Source organism: Nothobranchius furzeri, chromosome 15 (genome assembly GCF_043380555.1).
Source record: "Nothobranchius furzeri strain GRZ-AD chromosome 15, NfurGRZ-RIMD1, whole genome shotgun sequence".
In the NCBI taxonomy this organism is placed as follows: domain Eukaryota; kingdom Metazoa; phylum Chordata; class Actinopteri; order Cyprinodontiformes; family Nothobranchiidae; genus Nothobranchius; species Nothobranchius furzeri.
Window position 1 is genome coordinate 37,126,414 of NC_091755.1, and position 17,640 is coordinate 37,144,053.

A 17,640-nucleotide genomic window follows, 5' to 3' on the forward strand; every position below is an offset into this window, starting at 1 on the left:
AAAAACAACTACGAGTGTTAGCTTTTATTTGATCATTTTTCGTGTAACTCAGCATTCACAGATCGGGCATTTAAATTACAGTAACGTATATTTTAATTCCTATGGAAATGGACTAATCACACAAATATTTAAAGCACATTTTAATTATTTCCTGACATTTAACAGACCAAAATGATGCAATTGTTAAATACCAGCAAGGATCTGAGAAAAGTTGCAGTGTAAGTATTCTTGTGTATTTAATCATACTATAAATATTTTTTTTTCTTTTTGGATTGTTGAATATGATCCTGACAATAATTAGTCGATTTAAATAATTGTTACATAGTAGTCCGTTTACACAGATAATCATACCACTTTAGCTGATTGTCCTTGACTGCTTGGTTTCTTTTACAGACTAATCTGTGCGTTTGCTGTCTCAGACTCTGTATTCCAGAGATGCTGTAACATTGCATTGATTTTATGGCATTTTCCCGTTGGAGCAGTATTGGTCCGGTCTTTCAACACGTGATCGTAGCAACTCCAGATTGTTGTTTTTTTTTCTAGAGTGCTCTGGTTTGTTTGTTTTTACAAGTTTTGAAAAGTTTTGAGTAACATTTGCCGGAACAGTGTCCACATGTGTCATGATTATTCAGATAGCAGGTGAGGGATGGATTTCTAACCTGCACAAAACCTTACTTTTCATTTACTTTGGAGAACACGGGGATACTACCTTGCAAAGATCAATCCCCTCATTGGCAAAGGCAAAGAGAAGCAGAGGGAAGACAACATTTTGGTAGTGGACCAGATCTGTGACTCCAGATTCAAGTGTAATCACACCCTATTTGAAGCTAAATCTAACATTAACTACAAAATGAGCTTTTAACAATTAAAACAAAAACTTCAGTCCAGACAATTTATTAAAATCTTTACATGGAGTTATTTCAGAAATGTTACATTTACACCTTAAATATATATTGAAATGATATGACTGAAAAGCATTAAATTAAGACTGCATAAATTAGAATAAATATTCTGAGCCAATATGTCAAATCTTAGATAACATGTAATGACTTTGTGGTCTTAGGAGAGTATCTCTCAGCTCTCAAACACATTTTCCTAAATTTGGTCCAAAGAAGAAGACTGACTGCTCAAGCTTTTCTTTCCTGTTCCTCTCAACACTCACATTTCTTTTAAAATTAGTAAAAAGTCTAACACATTTACCATCAGTCTGTTCCTTTCCTTCAATTTTGTTTCTGAAGAAACCGGAACACCTGTTTGGCTTTGGGGCATATTTACAGCCTCAACAAAACAACAATACTACATGGTAACACAGAGTGTGGATTATAAAGGCACGTGAAGCCAGATGTTTGTCTTGTAGAATAATATTCACTTTACTCTAACCTAAAGAGCAGCACTTCCTGTCAAGTTTTGGGACAGCAACAGTGGTTAACATTCATAAAACACTGACAACAGTTTGGTCAAAAAACATTTTGGCCACAATGGAAACGTGTCCTACCGTTAAGTTTGTATTCATGCTGAAATGTGCTTATGCGCCCTTAGTTACAATGTGAATGATCTACATTGCACAGCAAGTCCATAACTTAAAAGTCTGTCACTCTTTAACAGTAAACACATTCATTCGGTTAGCAGGTATTATTTGAAGAAACTTGATTTGGATGGTGGAGCCATTAGCATGCAGGCTTGGTTCTTGTGTGTGATGTGAATCTGAAAAGAAAACAGCAGTGAGTAACAGTGTTATCAGACCAAACAGCTCATTAACACTGAGGCTGCTGAGTGTTGTTTACCGTGCAGGGGGGCTGCATCCACGGCTCTCCGTCTATCTGCATTGGTAACGCTTTCTTTGTCCTGTAAAATGTTAAATTCATAGGGATTAAATAGCGTATAAACCCCGACGTGTGATTAAAATAACACAAGGTAAATGTAAAAGTGCATTTATGTGGAAAGGTTCAGCCAACGACTCTATCAGGACTAAGACCTGAGCTGGGAAAGTCAAAACACGTCTCTCACACCTGATGGTGATCTGCGACGTTTTGGCCAGCCGCACCGCGCTCTTGAGGCCGGTGTAGATCTGTCCCATTTCCATGGCTCCTTCAAGGCCGACCACCTCCAGTCGACGATCACTCAGATCTGACAAGTAAAACAGACAGAAGGAAGCACCATCGCAGCCAGAGGAAGGACGGTTCAGTCGGATTGAGAAGATATTCACATTCATTCTGCATGATTAACATTTTATATATATCTTTTTGTACACATTTATTATTAATCCTAACACAAACTAATCAAACTGCAAATGATCCAAATTAGTTTTCATGTGAAACAAGCATCTCAGTAAGATGGATGGATTCTGGTTGCAGAACTAAACCAGTGTAACACCTCTCTGCTACCTCAGCACCTACGTTTTACTGGGGCGGTCAACCACCCAACACACCAACCAATGATAATAATGTGAGCACAATGCACTTAATTTAACCCTCTCAGGCTCAAAATAAGTTTTGATAAAAGGACGAACAACTAAGTCCTTCAGGGGTACTTCAGAGTTTAAAAATGCTCATGAAATACGTGTGTGGAGTAACCAGGTAGGCTTTAACGTTGCAAATCTGCAACGCCTGCCTCCAGAGGGTTACCATTAAATTCTCAGTTTTACCATACATGCGCACTACTCACATGAGTGCAATGTTGATGCAGGGTGTGTGTGTGTGTGTAATCTGCATGTGAACAGATGACTTATTTTATAGCAAGTTTCTACTGCCATCTAGTGGCCAGAGATCATTCCTCAGCTTTAACACATTTAGAAGCAGTAGGGTTGGATGCATAAATGAATGTTTGTATAAATGACACTAATGTTGCTGATGCTAATGCTCAGAGTTTAGGTTGCACTAATTCAGTTATGTTGAACAAAGGTAATGGGGCGGATCTTTATTATTAATGTCTACTTTTTAACTGATTCCTACAAATTAAAGTCAAGGTAAAGTCCCATTAGTCATCTTCTCTCCATCTGACCCATCCCCATGGGGAGCTATGAGCTGCAGGAGCAGCAGTGCTCAGGAACTATTTGGTGGTTTAAACTCCCCAAATCCAACCCCTCAAAGGCGGGTGTCAAGCAGGGAGGCATTGGGTCTTTGGTATGACCCGGTTGTGGATTTGAACCCCGATCTCCCAGCCCCAGGGTGGACACTCATACCACTAGGCCACAGAGAAGGTTTTAAATGTACGCTTATCTAACGTTATTATGTGAAGGTGACAGCAGATTAGCAGAAGAGCGCAGCAGCAGCTTTCAGCTGAGAGTGAACTTAGTTACGGATGTGTTTATTCAGACGTAGAGACTGGGCAGTGTTATGGCTGGACATCAGATGTTTGTGTTTTCACGTGAAGCCAAAATGCAGGTCTGATTTAGTTAGTGAGTGGTTTGGAGCTGTGGCTGTAATGTACGATCAATTTACGAAGCTTGATAACCACAGGAAATCTGGATTTAGACTTAACTAAAAACAATCAGCTAATGGACTCTGGAGAGCAAAGAGGAACTTCCATATTATAAACTAGTCACATGGTTCAGTAGGGAGAAACTACCTTGGGAGGTCACTTTCAGGACATCTGGGTTGATGATCACCTCAGGCTCTTCCTGACCTGTTAGCCCCTTGGTGTCCACTTTTTTGGTCTCACCCCAAAGGTTGGAGCCACCGTGCATGCTGGGAATGTTAAGAACTGCAATCCCCTCCAGAGACAGGCTACTGAGGTCCAGAGGAGTACCACAGCACTAGCAGGCCACAGAGACAGGAAGAGACAGAGAGAAGCATCAGGAAACTGTCTGCAGGAAAATGGGGGGTATTTGTTTCCAAGACAAAATGCACATCTGCAGTTCTGGTGCTGCTGGTGCTGCTTGCTCACCTCTATTGTTAAGCTTTCGCTCAGTTTCTTGCAGGAAGCAGAGATGGTTTCTGAAGTAGCAAATTCAAAATACCACAGCTTGTTTTTCATCCTGCAGTTACAAAAAAGTGCCTTTTAAGTTTAACTGTTACTTCACATTCACACAGCATTTTCTCTTGAAGGGACACGAGTTGTGTGGTGACGCTCGCTGCCACAGACACCTGCTGTCACCACCTGCAGCCATCTTTTTTCAGCTTTAAAAAGTGGGAACCGTAAAAGGGGAACCGGCACCTGAAACAGCGTCTTGCCATCGTTTTGGGATAATCTTTCATTTTTGGGGTTCCAGATTAAAACAAAGAAGTTTCATACCTGCTGTTAAATTTCTGGGGATGTTTCTCTCTCATTGTGTGAAACCGGTGAGCAATAGAGGCATCCTGTCAAAGCAATACAACAAAACAATGAGTAGTTACAGCAAACGACTCTGCCAGCTGAAAACGGAACGCGTCCTGATGTGTGGGTTGTTGTCAGAAACTCACGACTCCAATTGAGAAGTAGTTGTTGATGATTTCATATGGCACGGGGTCTCCCTTCTCCTGAATCTCATCGGGTATGACCTGCACGCTCCAGCGATCCATCAGCACCTGAGAGCTGCCCTCAATGAAATGAAGAATACGAGTCAGATCTTCACCGTCATACCCTGGGAAAGAGATGAACACACAACCAGTGAGATTCACGTGCACAGATCATACAGGGTTTCTATACGTTTCACCTAAAAAAGAAAACTGCTTCACCTCCGCCCCAACGCAGACATCGAGCAAGGTCGTTTCCTGTGCCTAGTGGGAGGACAGCAACAGGCGGTCGTACCTGAAGAGTGGTTTTGTCTAAAAAAAGTAAAAATAAGTCCAGGGTCAAATATGGGGTTAGGTTATATGTGACCTGTACAGGAACTATCAAGCTGACCTATTGCATCCAGAATCCAGCCAACGGTGCCGTCTCCTCCACACACTAAGATTCTGTAGTTCTCCAGGTTTCTGAAGAAACTCAGCCTGAATCACAGACGATGATGATGATGACGATGATGACTCCAACAGAAAAGGATGAAGCAGTACTTAGATGAATCCTCAGGATAACGCGATCTGATGTGACTCACCCTGGTCCAGGTCCACCATTTGAAAGGTTGTACACCTGCCTCGGATTCAGTAAATACTGAAACTTACGCAGAATCCTAAAATCCATGAAAAAAAATTAACAATGAGCTGAGAGATCTGTTGTGCTCTGCTCTTGTGGGATTCGAGCTCACCTTTCTCCCTGCTTGCCTCCACTTTTAGGGTTGACAAACACCAGGAGAGGATGGGTGTTTGGCACCGGGTTGATCTGTTAATACAAAAACACTTGGAGGTGTTTACTGACAGTACAAGAGTAAATCGCACGTTCCAGCTTTTTATATTCTCCTAGAGCTCTGTGTAGACCCCTACCTGAAGCACCTGTCCATCAGGGGTGATATTGAGGTTGCAGTCATCTGTTACGCTGGGGCCGCCATTCTTCACATTGTTTGATCTCTCCTTCAGGGAGAAAAACGTGAACAGAGTAAACAAACCAGCGGAAATATAAATGCTTTTCTGACTTTTGAGAATACGAAACAAAAGACAGGGAACATGTTGACCGAAAACAAGAAACAGCCTTGGGTTCTGAACTTGTGTTTGCACTGTACTTGAGCCTGAGGATATTTCTGTACCATTATAACAGGATATATCGCCCATGGCGGCAGGATGTGGTCTCGGAGCGGCCCACAGGTACACTCTGCTGGCTCCTGGTGTGCACAGTCATCATGACACTGGATAACACAAACAGGTGGCGCATTACATCAGAGCAGTCGTGACTGACAGAATCCATTTTTACCTCAGAAATTCAACTTTACATTCCTGCCTTGATTTTTACAGGTTTAAGAGATGAAATGCATCCAAATCCCATCAGAGCTCAGATATACGTTTGCTAAACCAGAAAAAAAACACCCGTGTTGTTCCTCAGGGTCGTTTTTATAATAAACCCACATCGCAATTTACTGTAAAGTTACCGCAGACACAGATCCCCGGACCAGCAGGCATGTTTCTTCTACTGAAAGCAGAATCATGCTGAAAAGTGCCCATCTGTTGTTTGTGCACAACCATATTTCAGAAAAATAACCTCCTCTTATAGCAGAGAACCACATCATGTTCACATATATACGGTGAAGGGTTTGTCTCCTCACTGAATCAGTTCAGAAAATCTGTTCAGACACCGGTACCAGACCAGAAGAAGCAGCAAGGCTGTACTTTGAATAATGAAAGGGAAGCATTTTTACATCTAGAGATAAATCTTTTTTCCATTTAAAGCCAGGCAGGGAGATTCTTCCTCACCATTATGTGGCACCACACACAGTGTTTGCCCGTTAAGCCTTGGAAGCTCTTGATCTTCTTTTGGCATCGATCGCACTTCCTTGAATCGCAGTTCCCACTCACCCAGTCATGCGTTGGAACCTGTAAAGTGGGAAACATGTTCGCACCTAAAAGCTTTAAGATGAAGGACCAAATCTAATCTAAACTCAGAGTTTTCATCAGAAGTTGTCCCAGAGCAGCTAGCGTACCCCGGTTTCTTTCTTTGACTTCACATACGTCTTGGTGCAAGGAGCTGGGTTCTTGTTAGCACAGCGTCCGTGGACTGTGTATTTGCAACCTGCATACACAGACCCATTAACATGTCAGCACACACTCCTAGAAATAAAACATGTTACAGTGTGAAACTGCAATGCTTTGGAATAAATGTTGCTGTAGCGGCGCCCTCCTCTGGCCGGTTCAGGTACTTACAGGTGCAGCACAACCCTTGTTTCCTGATGCCCAGCAGCATGCTCTGACACACGTTGCAGTAAACAGGCTTGTTAAAATTCTTCATCCTCCAGAGGTGCTGCCCGTCCTTTTGGGTCATCTGATCGTCATCGACAGCAATGGAAAAAAGGGATGAACATTTGTTAGTCTGTTTACAACAGAACGTGTCCTACAGACACAACGCTTTAGTGCTTTTTGCATTTCTACTGGCGTTTTCCCCCCTCTTGCTGCTCCGTGTACTGAAAATCGTGCTAACCGTAGAACATTATGGGAGCACAAAATCAGATCTGACAGGACTCTTTATCAACACCCAGTTAGGCGACTTTCTTCAATCAGTTTAAAAAGCAGACAGAGGACAGAAAACATGATCTGTTATTCCGGCATGATGTATCACCTGCTGTATGAGGCATAGTGGGCAGCACTCATCAACAGTGAGGGGGCTGAATTCACACACTCCAGGCTTCAAATGTCCAGTGCTAGCTAGAAATAGCTTGGGGGGGGAAGTCCCCAGCATTGTTGCAGAAGCCAAACCAATAGATATAACCTAGGTTGTGGTTTTAGACAGCTGCAGTGCAGCTTTCTCATTCTGGCCATCAAATTAAACCAAACCTACAATGCTAATTTAAGACACCGTTGGTCTTAGGAGAACATTTTTATGCTTCAAATCTGCACCAGAGCTGTTCAGCACTCCAGTACAGAACACTAGCTGGAAAAGTTGATGTTTTATGCTAGCATTCAGGTGGTGCAGAGCAAAGGGAAAAACACTCCAGCACTGTGATGGTGCAGAGCTTGCATGAGGGGGGATGGCATTACCACACCCTGTAACACTGAGTCGACATAAAGGCCCTTAGAGACAGCGAGGAGAAGGATCAGGAAATGACAGATGAGAACTACAAGGCCAGGTTTTCTAAAGGACAGCTACGGTCACACCTGCCATTAAAACAAAGAGGTTTCAGCTCAGCTTTTGACGGGAAAGCATCATAAAACGAGAAATACAGCTGTTGTCACCTTGAGACCCAGCAGGACCAGCAGGGGAACATTGTTCATGCCTCCTTCCACCCATTCTTTCAGAGACACTGTACCACTCCTGTCAGCATCAATCGCTGTCATCATGTCCTTCAGAACCTGATGGGATCAGATTTAGCTCTTAATATCCAATCAACACACATTTTAAAACAAGGGCCATGTAGTTTTTGAAATTAATCGGGCATAAAAATCAGCAAATTTGATGACATCCATTAAAGAGTGCCAGATAAATGAGCTTCTGTCACTGAAATTAGATGGAAGTAACTTACTGTCAGGGATGTAAGTAAAGTTTGTGCAGAGTTTAATTAGATTATGGGTCATCCATGCTTCAGAGCACAGCACTCTGGGACTTACAGGCTCCAGTTCAGACACGTCCCAGTCCAAATACTCTGCAGCGTGCATCATCTGAGCAATAATCCGATCCACTTCCTGTTGGAAAACAAAAGATTAAATGTAAAAACAAGAGAAGGGATTGTCTTTGTCTGTGTTTGGTATGATGAAGTGACCAAATTAAAGCTGTGATATAAACAACTTTCTAGACTACTTACAGAGCTGTCGAGGACTCCATTACCATCTCTGTCATAGAGCCTGAAAGCAACTAAAGATAGAAAGGAAATGAAAGGGACTACCAGACCATGACTGAAGAGATTCTGGGCAGAAAACAAACAAAAGCATTTACATTCTAGTTTGTCCATGGGCTGGCCGTCCTCCAGGAGAGAGAAGTAGCACGAAACATCCTTGAGGAAGACCTCCTCTACAGGAGAGATGGAGGAAAGGGAGAGGGCTGTGAATACTCTGGTTACCATATGTGCACAAAAAGTCCTGAACAGGCATGCAGCGATAAAGGACTGTGCAGCAAATAGGCCATAACGTAAACCGATAAGGGCCTTGCAGTAAAGTGAAGGCAATGAGCTGCCTGAATAGAGGCTGTATGGATAATCTCACTGGTGCTTTCTTCCTGGGTGGGTTTGGAGTTTTGGAAAGAGCGGAAAAGTCGCTGGCAGAGATCTGAAGGGAAATCCTCCACTTCTAAATAAGCCTTAAGGAAATGACGGAAGCCTTCTTCATTGATGCACTGAAAGGAAAAAAGAACAGTTGTGTTGTTTTCATCCGCTTAGTGGAAAAAAATAAAAATGGCTGAGCTTTCTTTGCATGGTTTGCTCTGGATCGGTTCTGAAAATAAGGGAAGATCCCATTTTTGCTGCTCTGTGAAAATCTCACGTTTCTTGTTAGTCTTTGAAAAAAACACCAAGTTTTCATCAATCCAAGCGGCAACTCAGACCTGTTTAATCTATTATTAATTTGTAGAAATGTGTCAGATGAGTTTGGACTGATTGCAGGGTGTCACGTGACTGTGACACAAAACAAAAAGCAACCTGATTTAAGATTCTGCTCCATCTGTTTGGCTTGACAGATGGACTCGAATCACGTGATCTTATCCTGCAGGGCTAATAAGCAGTATTCCCTTGACAATTGTGAACCATAAATCCATTTCATGTTGACGTTATCCCTCTTTTCCAGCTGACACCCTGCAGAGATGCCCCAGTAATACTTAAAACTTCAATCAAAGCAAATAAGTCATGAAGTGAAAAGTAGAGCAGAGGACACAGAAGCATTCAGTCCTCATTTATTCTGAGCACATCCTGGTTCTTCTGTGTTGTACTAATGCCTTTCTGCAACTGTAAAACCCACATTTCCATCAGATTTCACAATAAAACTGAACATAGCCCAGTTGCATCGATAACGATTGTGTTAGCTTCCAGCAGCATCAGCCATGCAGAGCTCTGTTTTCATTTACTTTAGTGCCTACTCTGCACCAGGACAAGTCCCTCCCTATAAAGCGGGACCCGCTGCGTGGGCTCATCTAAGGAAGTCATTTACATTTACAGACTCGCTAAAAAGCAACGGCTGAGTCGTTATGATCGATAGGTTGGAATCTAATTAAGCAGCATGGGGATAATTAATAACCGCCCAATATACATGAATCACAGTCACATTTCACACCCAGCAGCTGCAGTCAGAGCTTTTATTTTGCTCGGTTCTGAGCGGTGCAGCTGTCGTGGCCGTGAGTCACTTCTGGAGGAGTGAACTCGACCGTGAGGAGCAAAACACAGCGTCCCCTCACCTCTCCATGTCTGTGCCGGGCCAGCCTGCCATCTTTATCAAATTCCCTCAGCACATCTTTCACCTTCAAGCTGCAGTCTGGGAGGAGAGAACACACACAGATGTCACCCAGGGATAATACAGCGATGTGAGGAGTGCACCAATCCTCTGGGAATTTTTTTCTCATTTAATACATAAAATATCAGGAGTACACTAATATAAGGACATGCCAAAGTTGTGAGAATTAAAAAAAACAAAAAACTACTGCTGCCTCCTCTAGATAAGAGAAACCATGAGCGAGTGTAATTGAGTGTGTGTGGGTGGAAGTGTGTGTGGGGAGGGATGCTAAGCGCTGCAGAAGCTGCCCGCCCGCCCGCCGGTTCGCCTACTTGTCTGTCTGTACTCACAATCAATGTACTGCTGTAGCTGGATGAAGTCGACAGGGTTCAGTTCCTTCACCTCTGGGTTTGTGGGGGCGGACATCGTGCCTCTTGTGCGCTAACTGCCTGCCTGTGTACACACAGGCGAGAAACAGTGAAATATAGACGGCGAGAAAAGACAAGGTGGGTGAGCAGCAGACTGCTTCTTTTGTAAAACATAAAAGCGTGGCTGCAAGCAAAAGATAGCATCTTCCATCTTTCACTGTAGAGATCCATGATTGTAAACACGGAGGACTGACATCCAAAGAGTGGGGAAAAAAACGCTCACAAATGAAAACTTAAACTGAATAATTTTGATTATTTTTTACACTTTTTTTTCTCATAATAAAGCTTTAATTCCCAGCATGATAAATATGATAGTGTAACGTGTGTAAAGACGGACAAACCAGCTGAAACTGGGTCTGTTAGCCAAAAGGAACCCATGGTGCTTAAGACTCCAGGGATTCCCTGCACCCTAAATATGTTTCTACACACTTACTGGCCTACATTAGCTTTGAAAAACGAGCCATGAAGGCAGCGATCGGCTAAGCAGCTCCGACAGTGTTTGAATGCAGAGATAAACAACATTGGAAGTTGCAAAAACCAAGCAGGCTTGAAGAGGGGCCTCCCCTTTAATACAAAAAGGAAGAAGACTTAAATGTCACATGGTTGCGGGTGAATAAAGCCTCTGAATGACAGAGGGAGCCTCGCAGTGCAATTTGAACTAATCTGATGCCATGTTTAGGAGGAGGATGCGTGAAGCCTCGAGAAACACTTTCATCAGCATTAAGAGAGCCACTGAAACACAAATAAAAGAAATTCTGTCATAACAGGAAAAACATCAGTTACATATACAGCTCATTAACCATTTAAGAAGCCAGTTAATGGCCTGGTGATAGTAAACATCCTGCTTGATGCATTGTCAATAAAAACAGTCCAGCAGAGAAACGCACAGAGCATCTAAAGAAAACTTCATGGAGTTACAATCAATGCTTTCCAATTATGTCGGCAAAGAAATATGATCTAAGGAAGTAAAGACTGACCTCTCTGGTCCACTGAAGCAGAAGAGTCAGGCCTAAAATCTAAATAAATCTACAGCAAGAATTAAAATTTAAACCATGCATTCTATAAAATATTTACTATATGTATTAACAAAAAGAAAATCTGCCTTTTGCATGTATTTATTAAGAATAGGACATTTATTGTTTTACATCTTCAGTTTCACTCTGGTAAGAATTTTATCTCATTAAGTCAAATGTTGATTTTGTAATTATCTTTTGTTGATCTCTAAGATCAGAAAGGATACAAATCATTTTACCAGCTTTACTTAACAAAACACACAATGTTTTAATCGAATGTGAAGTGCAAATGTGTGTAATCAGAGGAAGCTGCATGGGGTTTGTCTGAATTATTTTCCATTAAGGGATATTAGGCTTCACTTCAGATTAATCAGCACTTCAACCACAGCTCTCTTTCACCATACCTGTTGATTAAATTAACATTTTATTAATAATGCTTTCATAACAGGATGAAAATGGAAAACAAAAGACAGTGAAGTAGGGCTGCATGACATTAGGAACAAACACAGATGTAATATTACTGTGGAGCATCGTGAAGACAATGTTAGCTGGAATAAACCCAAATGTTTCACCAAAACGAAGCTACCAATGCTCTTCATGTGCGTGCTGTTAATGGTAGTGAGGACTACCGTAGATGTTGCTGGCATGCACCTTGTGTCTGATTTACTGGAATTCTTACAGCTTTATATAAAGGCTTAAAATAAAATGGATCACTGACAAAAGTCTATTCCAAGAATTTACCAAACCAAAAAGCTATATATTCCTTTATATTTACAACTAAAAACTAAAAATTGTAAAGAAACAATCTGATTATAGCTGTTTTTGGTGAAATCTTGAGAATAATGTTAGGTTTAAGCTCATGAATTATAGCAAAATCCCTTTTAATCTGTTAGTATGTCAGTACTACTAGCACATAAAACTAGCTCTTGATCTTTAAGGCTAACTGAATTATAGCCTTTAGGTTTTTAATAGTCGGTTGGTGGTGGCGACCATCTTTAATCAAGTTGGCTCCCAACGTCGGCTGTAGAGGAACATCCAATAAAGACTTTCTGAAAGTTTGATTAAAATCTGTCATGGGGCATTTTGTTACCACAAACAAACAAAAACAAGCACACACTCGCACACGCACACACACACACACACACACACACACACACACACACACACACACACGCACACACACAGGAAAAACATTGCTTGCCTTTGGAGCTACCTCTTTGGCTTAAAATCAAATAATCAGGAACAGAAAGGATTTCTGGAGTCCACGGGAACAAAAGAACAGCAGAAACACTGTATACATCCATTACATGTCTTGTAAAACATAAAACCTGTTCTGTTATCCTCTAGTGAAACACAACATGAAAGTAGACTATATGATGAAAAGCCCTTCCCTTTAAAGGTTCAGACTTTTGTCTTTTATCCACATTCAGGTGCAGCTGGTGCCAGCACCGGCGACAGCTGTCTGCACCCAAAAAACAATCAGATCACTTAAAGGACAAGGAGTGTACTGAAAAAAATAATTAAAATAATGTGAAATAACGTCGGCTCCCTACAGTGTGGTGTGGACATGTTTGCTCTCTTTGGACTTCGAAAGGTCCACGCTGTCCTCACTTAATTCCCTCAAAAGGTCAGTGGCGTTGCCTAGCGCTGCTGTTTATGCAGCCAATGTGGTGGACCAGGCCCATATCGACGGCCAAGTGGCACATGAACGTCCAACTACACGAAAAAAACAACTGCAAGCCATCACCAAACTACAGACCTTAAATGTTTATCCATCAAACATGCTCCTGACTCCAGCTTCAAACCTTCAAACACAGTCTTGTAAATAATCTAAAAATAGGCTTCTGAGTTTAATTGGACTCCTCTTGTTTAAGAAACTTCTCATCGTCACTGTTCCTTTCCAGCTTTCATCATTTCCAGACGAGTGATCAAGAGCTATTCTGTGACTCTATTTTCTCCCCTTCCCAGCTGAGCATCATCATCATTTTTGTTTGCTTCTACACAATCTCGAGCCTATCGGGAGTAATCTGATTCCCCTCTTCCTGATTAGATAATGATTTGCATGCACAATGCAGGGGAGGAGGGGAGGGGGGGCATTAGGTGCAGTGGGAACACGGAGCACAGGAAGAGGCATTCAATGTACTTAGAGGAGAAATGAATAGTGTGATACATTCAGGGCCAGTTGTCTGCACTCAGAAACGTGGGATGGACTTCTGAAAAACAATGGCATCAACTTAATGAGCATACTGAAGCAAACATAAATATTTCAAGAGGTTTCCAGAAGGCCTGACGCCTGAAAAGACTAAATACAGAGCATGTGACTGATTCGGCCCACAATAAGGTCACGCTGGACTACAGCTAAGTGGCAGCTGTTTTTTCGGGGGGGGACTGTTTATATTCTTTCATGGATGCATTCATGTAAAAAAAAACATCTGTTGTGTGCACATGAAATATTAAAACATATTTAATTTCATTAACTTTGGTTTTCTCTTGTTACAAAATGAGAAGCAACTTTGCGTAAACAAATAGTTGCTCAATGTAATCAGCTTTGAAAACTACTGCACCACATACATCATGAGCAAATATACAAAAACAGCACGGCTGCTTTCTTAAATTAGAAAAGTGGTCAAATCTAAATGTTAAATTGTGAGGCTACAGCTAATAAAAACACTTGTCTGGAACTAGTTGTTTGCTTTAATCTCTTAACTAGAAAACAGCTTCCTCATAAAACCAACATGGTGAAATAACTAACATCTGGAGGTAAAACCATCAACTACTAATAAACTCTTTACGGGCATAAGTTCAAGGCATACTTGGGATGACCTTTTTCCATGAGGTCTATGTCTGTGCAAGCTGTCACGACGCCCACGCCTTGAGTCAAGGAAATCTGCTGTTTTGCAACACTTGCAGGGTGTATGTCACTGAAGTTGTCTTTCTGTGGTTGGAAAAGACTGTTGGTGTTCTGTGAGAAGCTAAAAGCTAGGTCTACATGTAATGCCGGCTTGCTGTTTCACTCCTGAAACTGCAACAATTCTCTTCTGTGAAGCGTGAGCAGATTGCATCAGAATAATAGAGGGGAAGGGCCGACATGCACGGTTGCTATGGAAAGTGTTTCCCTCCATCAGCTGCTCTCCGTCAAAGCACCGCCACGGGTGACTAACAGGTAGGAGGATCCACAGGCAGCCAGCTCAGACAGGGGTAGCCCAGTGGCCCGCTCCTACCTTCACCCCTCCATGCACCAGCCCGTCTAAACCAGAGCCTGTGCTCCAAACTGCAAAGATGTTCCTGTGACTCACAGCACAAACGGGGGAATACTCCCTTACTATAAATGGATCGTCAGCTTCAGGGGTCACTTTGCAGGTTAAACCAAAAATGACAGAACCTCTGGCAGAGAAAAAAATAACTTTCTGTGTGTTTATGCAAGCTCCCTTAGGGGATTCAGGGAACTCTAACTGCTTTTGAGATCTTCACTAGATTCAACCACAGGAAAACTGCCAAATTAACATTGGCATAATTTATATAGATTTACAGCTGCATGGTGGAAGAGCTGGTAGCATTGTGGCCATGCAGCAAGAAGGTCGCAGGTTTAAATCCCAGCTGTGGCCTTCCTGCGTGGAGTCAGCACGTTGTCTCCATGCATGTGTGAGTTTTTCCTGCTTACTCCGGCTTCGTCACCGACCAGAAACCCATAAGTCAGGTTAATTAGAGACTGTAAATGATCCCCATGTGTGAGTGTGTGGCTGGTTGTTTGTCCCTGTGATGAACTGGTGACTTGTTGGTACAGATAACAGATAGGTAATTTGATTTACTACATTGAGTTAAACAGTGAGCTGGAAAAATGTCCTTATCTATAAAAACAGCTCCTAATTTACTAATAAATAACAAGTGTTTTTAAAATCCCACAAGTACTGTATTATTACTGCGTAGTCACAGCCTTTAAGAGGGCTTTCCTTTGTTTATTATTGTGAGGAACTGGATGGTATGCAAACTACAGGCTCAGCTGAAGAGAGACTGGATTAAATAAAACACAATAAATTTAGATTTTGAAAAAAAGAAGAAAAAAAGGCATTCTCCACAGTATGAATCACTGCCTTCTTGGAAAATGTAGGCAAGGTTTCGCCCGCCCCCCCAGCCTCAAAGTGAGGCCGGCCTATCAGTCTTGAGTTCAGACTTGAATGTGACTTATATAAGAGTCTTTTTTTTATTTTGTGGAGGCAGCCTTGCAGAACATCAAGCTGCGTTTTGATGAGGGGAAAAAAAGGTAAAACCTGACCAGACTTGCACTAGAACCAACCAAGTTCGTTTTTTTTAATTGCTCAAGTGTTTTCAAGAAACATGGGGTCACACCCACAGCGCTACCAAATAAAAATGAAACTACAGTAAATGTATTTTTTCAGCTTTAAAAAATGAATAAAAAATACCACCATGTAAGATTTTCCATTTTCATAATCAGAGTCTGTTAGCTCAAAGGCATATAGTCAATCCATGTAGTAATAAACCTGTCACACACACACGCACACGTCGTGTTTTACCTGCATTATTATCTACAGCTGAAACATATCTAATCAGACAAGTCAGTTTGAGCAGATATCATACGTCCATATTGTGAAAATAACTGAATTTGCTTGCAGAAGATTGAGAGGACTCATCTAACAAAGAGAAAACGTTACAGCATGTTACCACATGATAATAACGTGTTCACGCTTTATAAATACACCCGTCACGCTGTTATGAGCAACATTTCTGTCCTAGAAGAGCAAACTACTTACATAAACTTGTTAATAAATATTTGTAGTTCTCATTTAACTTTCTAGAGATCTTACTTTGAGTAGATGTGTTTTTTCTAACTTCACCACAAGAGGAATGTGTGCAAATGTGTTGCCCAATAACAATAAGCTCTTGCTATTCTAAATCCCAAATTTACAATTGTAGTTACAAAAGCAGAATGAGGATAAAGGAAGTCAGTGCTAAATACAAAAATATAACAACTATATTTAGAGAAGTGAGTTTATCCATGCACACGTATTTGATATCATCTCCTGGACTACTGTAGTTTTGCCTCAGCAGACCACGTTATGGAAAACGTCTCAATAAAACAGTCTAATCGGCTTACAGAACTATGCGTTTTAGGTTTCCAGTTAAGATGACGACTGAAACTCAGTCACCCTTTACAGTCAAAAGAAAGTGTAAAGAGAGCTCTGAGTAAACAATGATCTCAGAGAAGTGACAGTGCCCACCAACGCCCACTTCACACATCATGGATTTTGCAGTCCTCCTGACAATCACACAGTGCAAACCCTCTGACATGTTCCCTGTCTGAGCTGTTTGGTTTTGTATATGGCACAATATCCTGGAACACCCATAATCACAAAAGGGGTCACTCAGATAAGATCTTATCACACGAGGATTGTAAGCAGCTCGCTAGTAACATATTAAGTTGTAAACTGTGTTGACAACTGAAGGGAAAAGTGGGCTGTCAAACGTCAGTGCTTCTCATCAGAAGGGTTCCTCAAATGTAACTTAAGAAGCTTAATATTGTAACAGTCGTGTTGGTAAAAGGAACAGAAATGGTGTCTGTTCGTGAACATCCTAAAAAAGGATAGCGCATTATATCCAGATACGGTAGATTTGCTCTGAAGCTTGTTTTTCTGCTGAGTGAACTATTCTGTTGTTGCCACATGACCATGTGCAGGTTTTATTCCCAGCTACAGACGGTAACGCAAACCCCACGGGCTAAAATTATCCCTCTGTGTTATGGCGTTTATAAGCTGCTAAAAAACACGGGTTTGGATCAGAGCCGCAGTGAAACTTCAATCAGCGCGAGCCCGGACATGTTTTCTGTTTCTGGGTCATTTACCTTTCTTCTCTCGACGCTCCAGTTGTTTTTCGGCTCGTCGTGGTTGCAGCACCGCAGCCGCGTACGATCCCAACGACAGGCGGCAAGCAAAGCAAACTTCGAATGGGGGCGGCAGGACGGCGGAGTGGAAGCCGTGAAGTAGTGCTGTGCTGGGCAGAGAGTGAGTGAGAACACCCCTCCTGTCAAACACAAGCACCGCCACGCCTCGCCCGCTCTCTGTAACCAAGACATTCCCATTACACTTGCATCCATTTGGAAAGTTTTAAAGCAGTGCTCCACTAAATTGCCTTTAACATTACCCTCAATTAAAGAAAATCGATACAGTATACTCTGGTTGCTTTTAAAGAAGTAGTTATAGTCATTACAGTAGCTTTTATGAAGACTGTATCTGGAGCTAGTAGCAAATGGAAAATTTGAGCTACCGTTGACTA

General features: G+C 41.9%; 1 protein-coding gene across 1 annotated transcript; it reads right to left on the minus strand.

The window, feature by feature from the left end:
• Window positions 1–878: 878 nt before the first annotated feature.
• Window positions 879–17,355, minus strand: dgkaa (diacylglycerol kinase, alpha a). Its single transcript, XM_015967054.3, has 24 exons — window positions 17,210–17,355; window positions 10,262–10,364; window positions 9,877–9,953; window positions 8,697–8,826; window positions 8,431–8,505; window positions 8,300–8,349; window positions 8,106–8,180; window positions 7,734–7,850; window positions 6,708–6,825; window positions 6,488–6,576; window positions 6,261–6,380; window positions 5,600–5,698; window positions 5,340–5,426; window positions 5,165–5,238; window positions 5,015–5,089; window positions 4,825–4,910; window positions 4,656–4,745; window positions 4,401–4,561; window positions 4,234–4,298; window positions 3,886–3,976; window positions 3,568–3,754; window positions 2,010–2,127; window positions 1,785–1,845; window positions 879–1,704 (listed from the first exon to the last, which is right to left on the minus strand). Exons 2-24 carry the CDS (start codon window positions 10,335–10,337, stop codon window positions 1,633–1,635), a joined length of 2,193 nt encoding a protein of 730 aa, XP_015822540.1. The 5' UTR covers window positions 10,338–10,364; window positions 17,210–17,355; the 3' UTR covers window positions 879–1,632.
• Window positions 17,356–17,640: the final 285 nt, after the last annotated feature.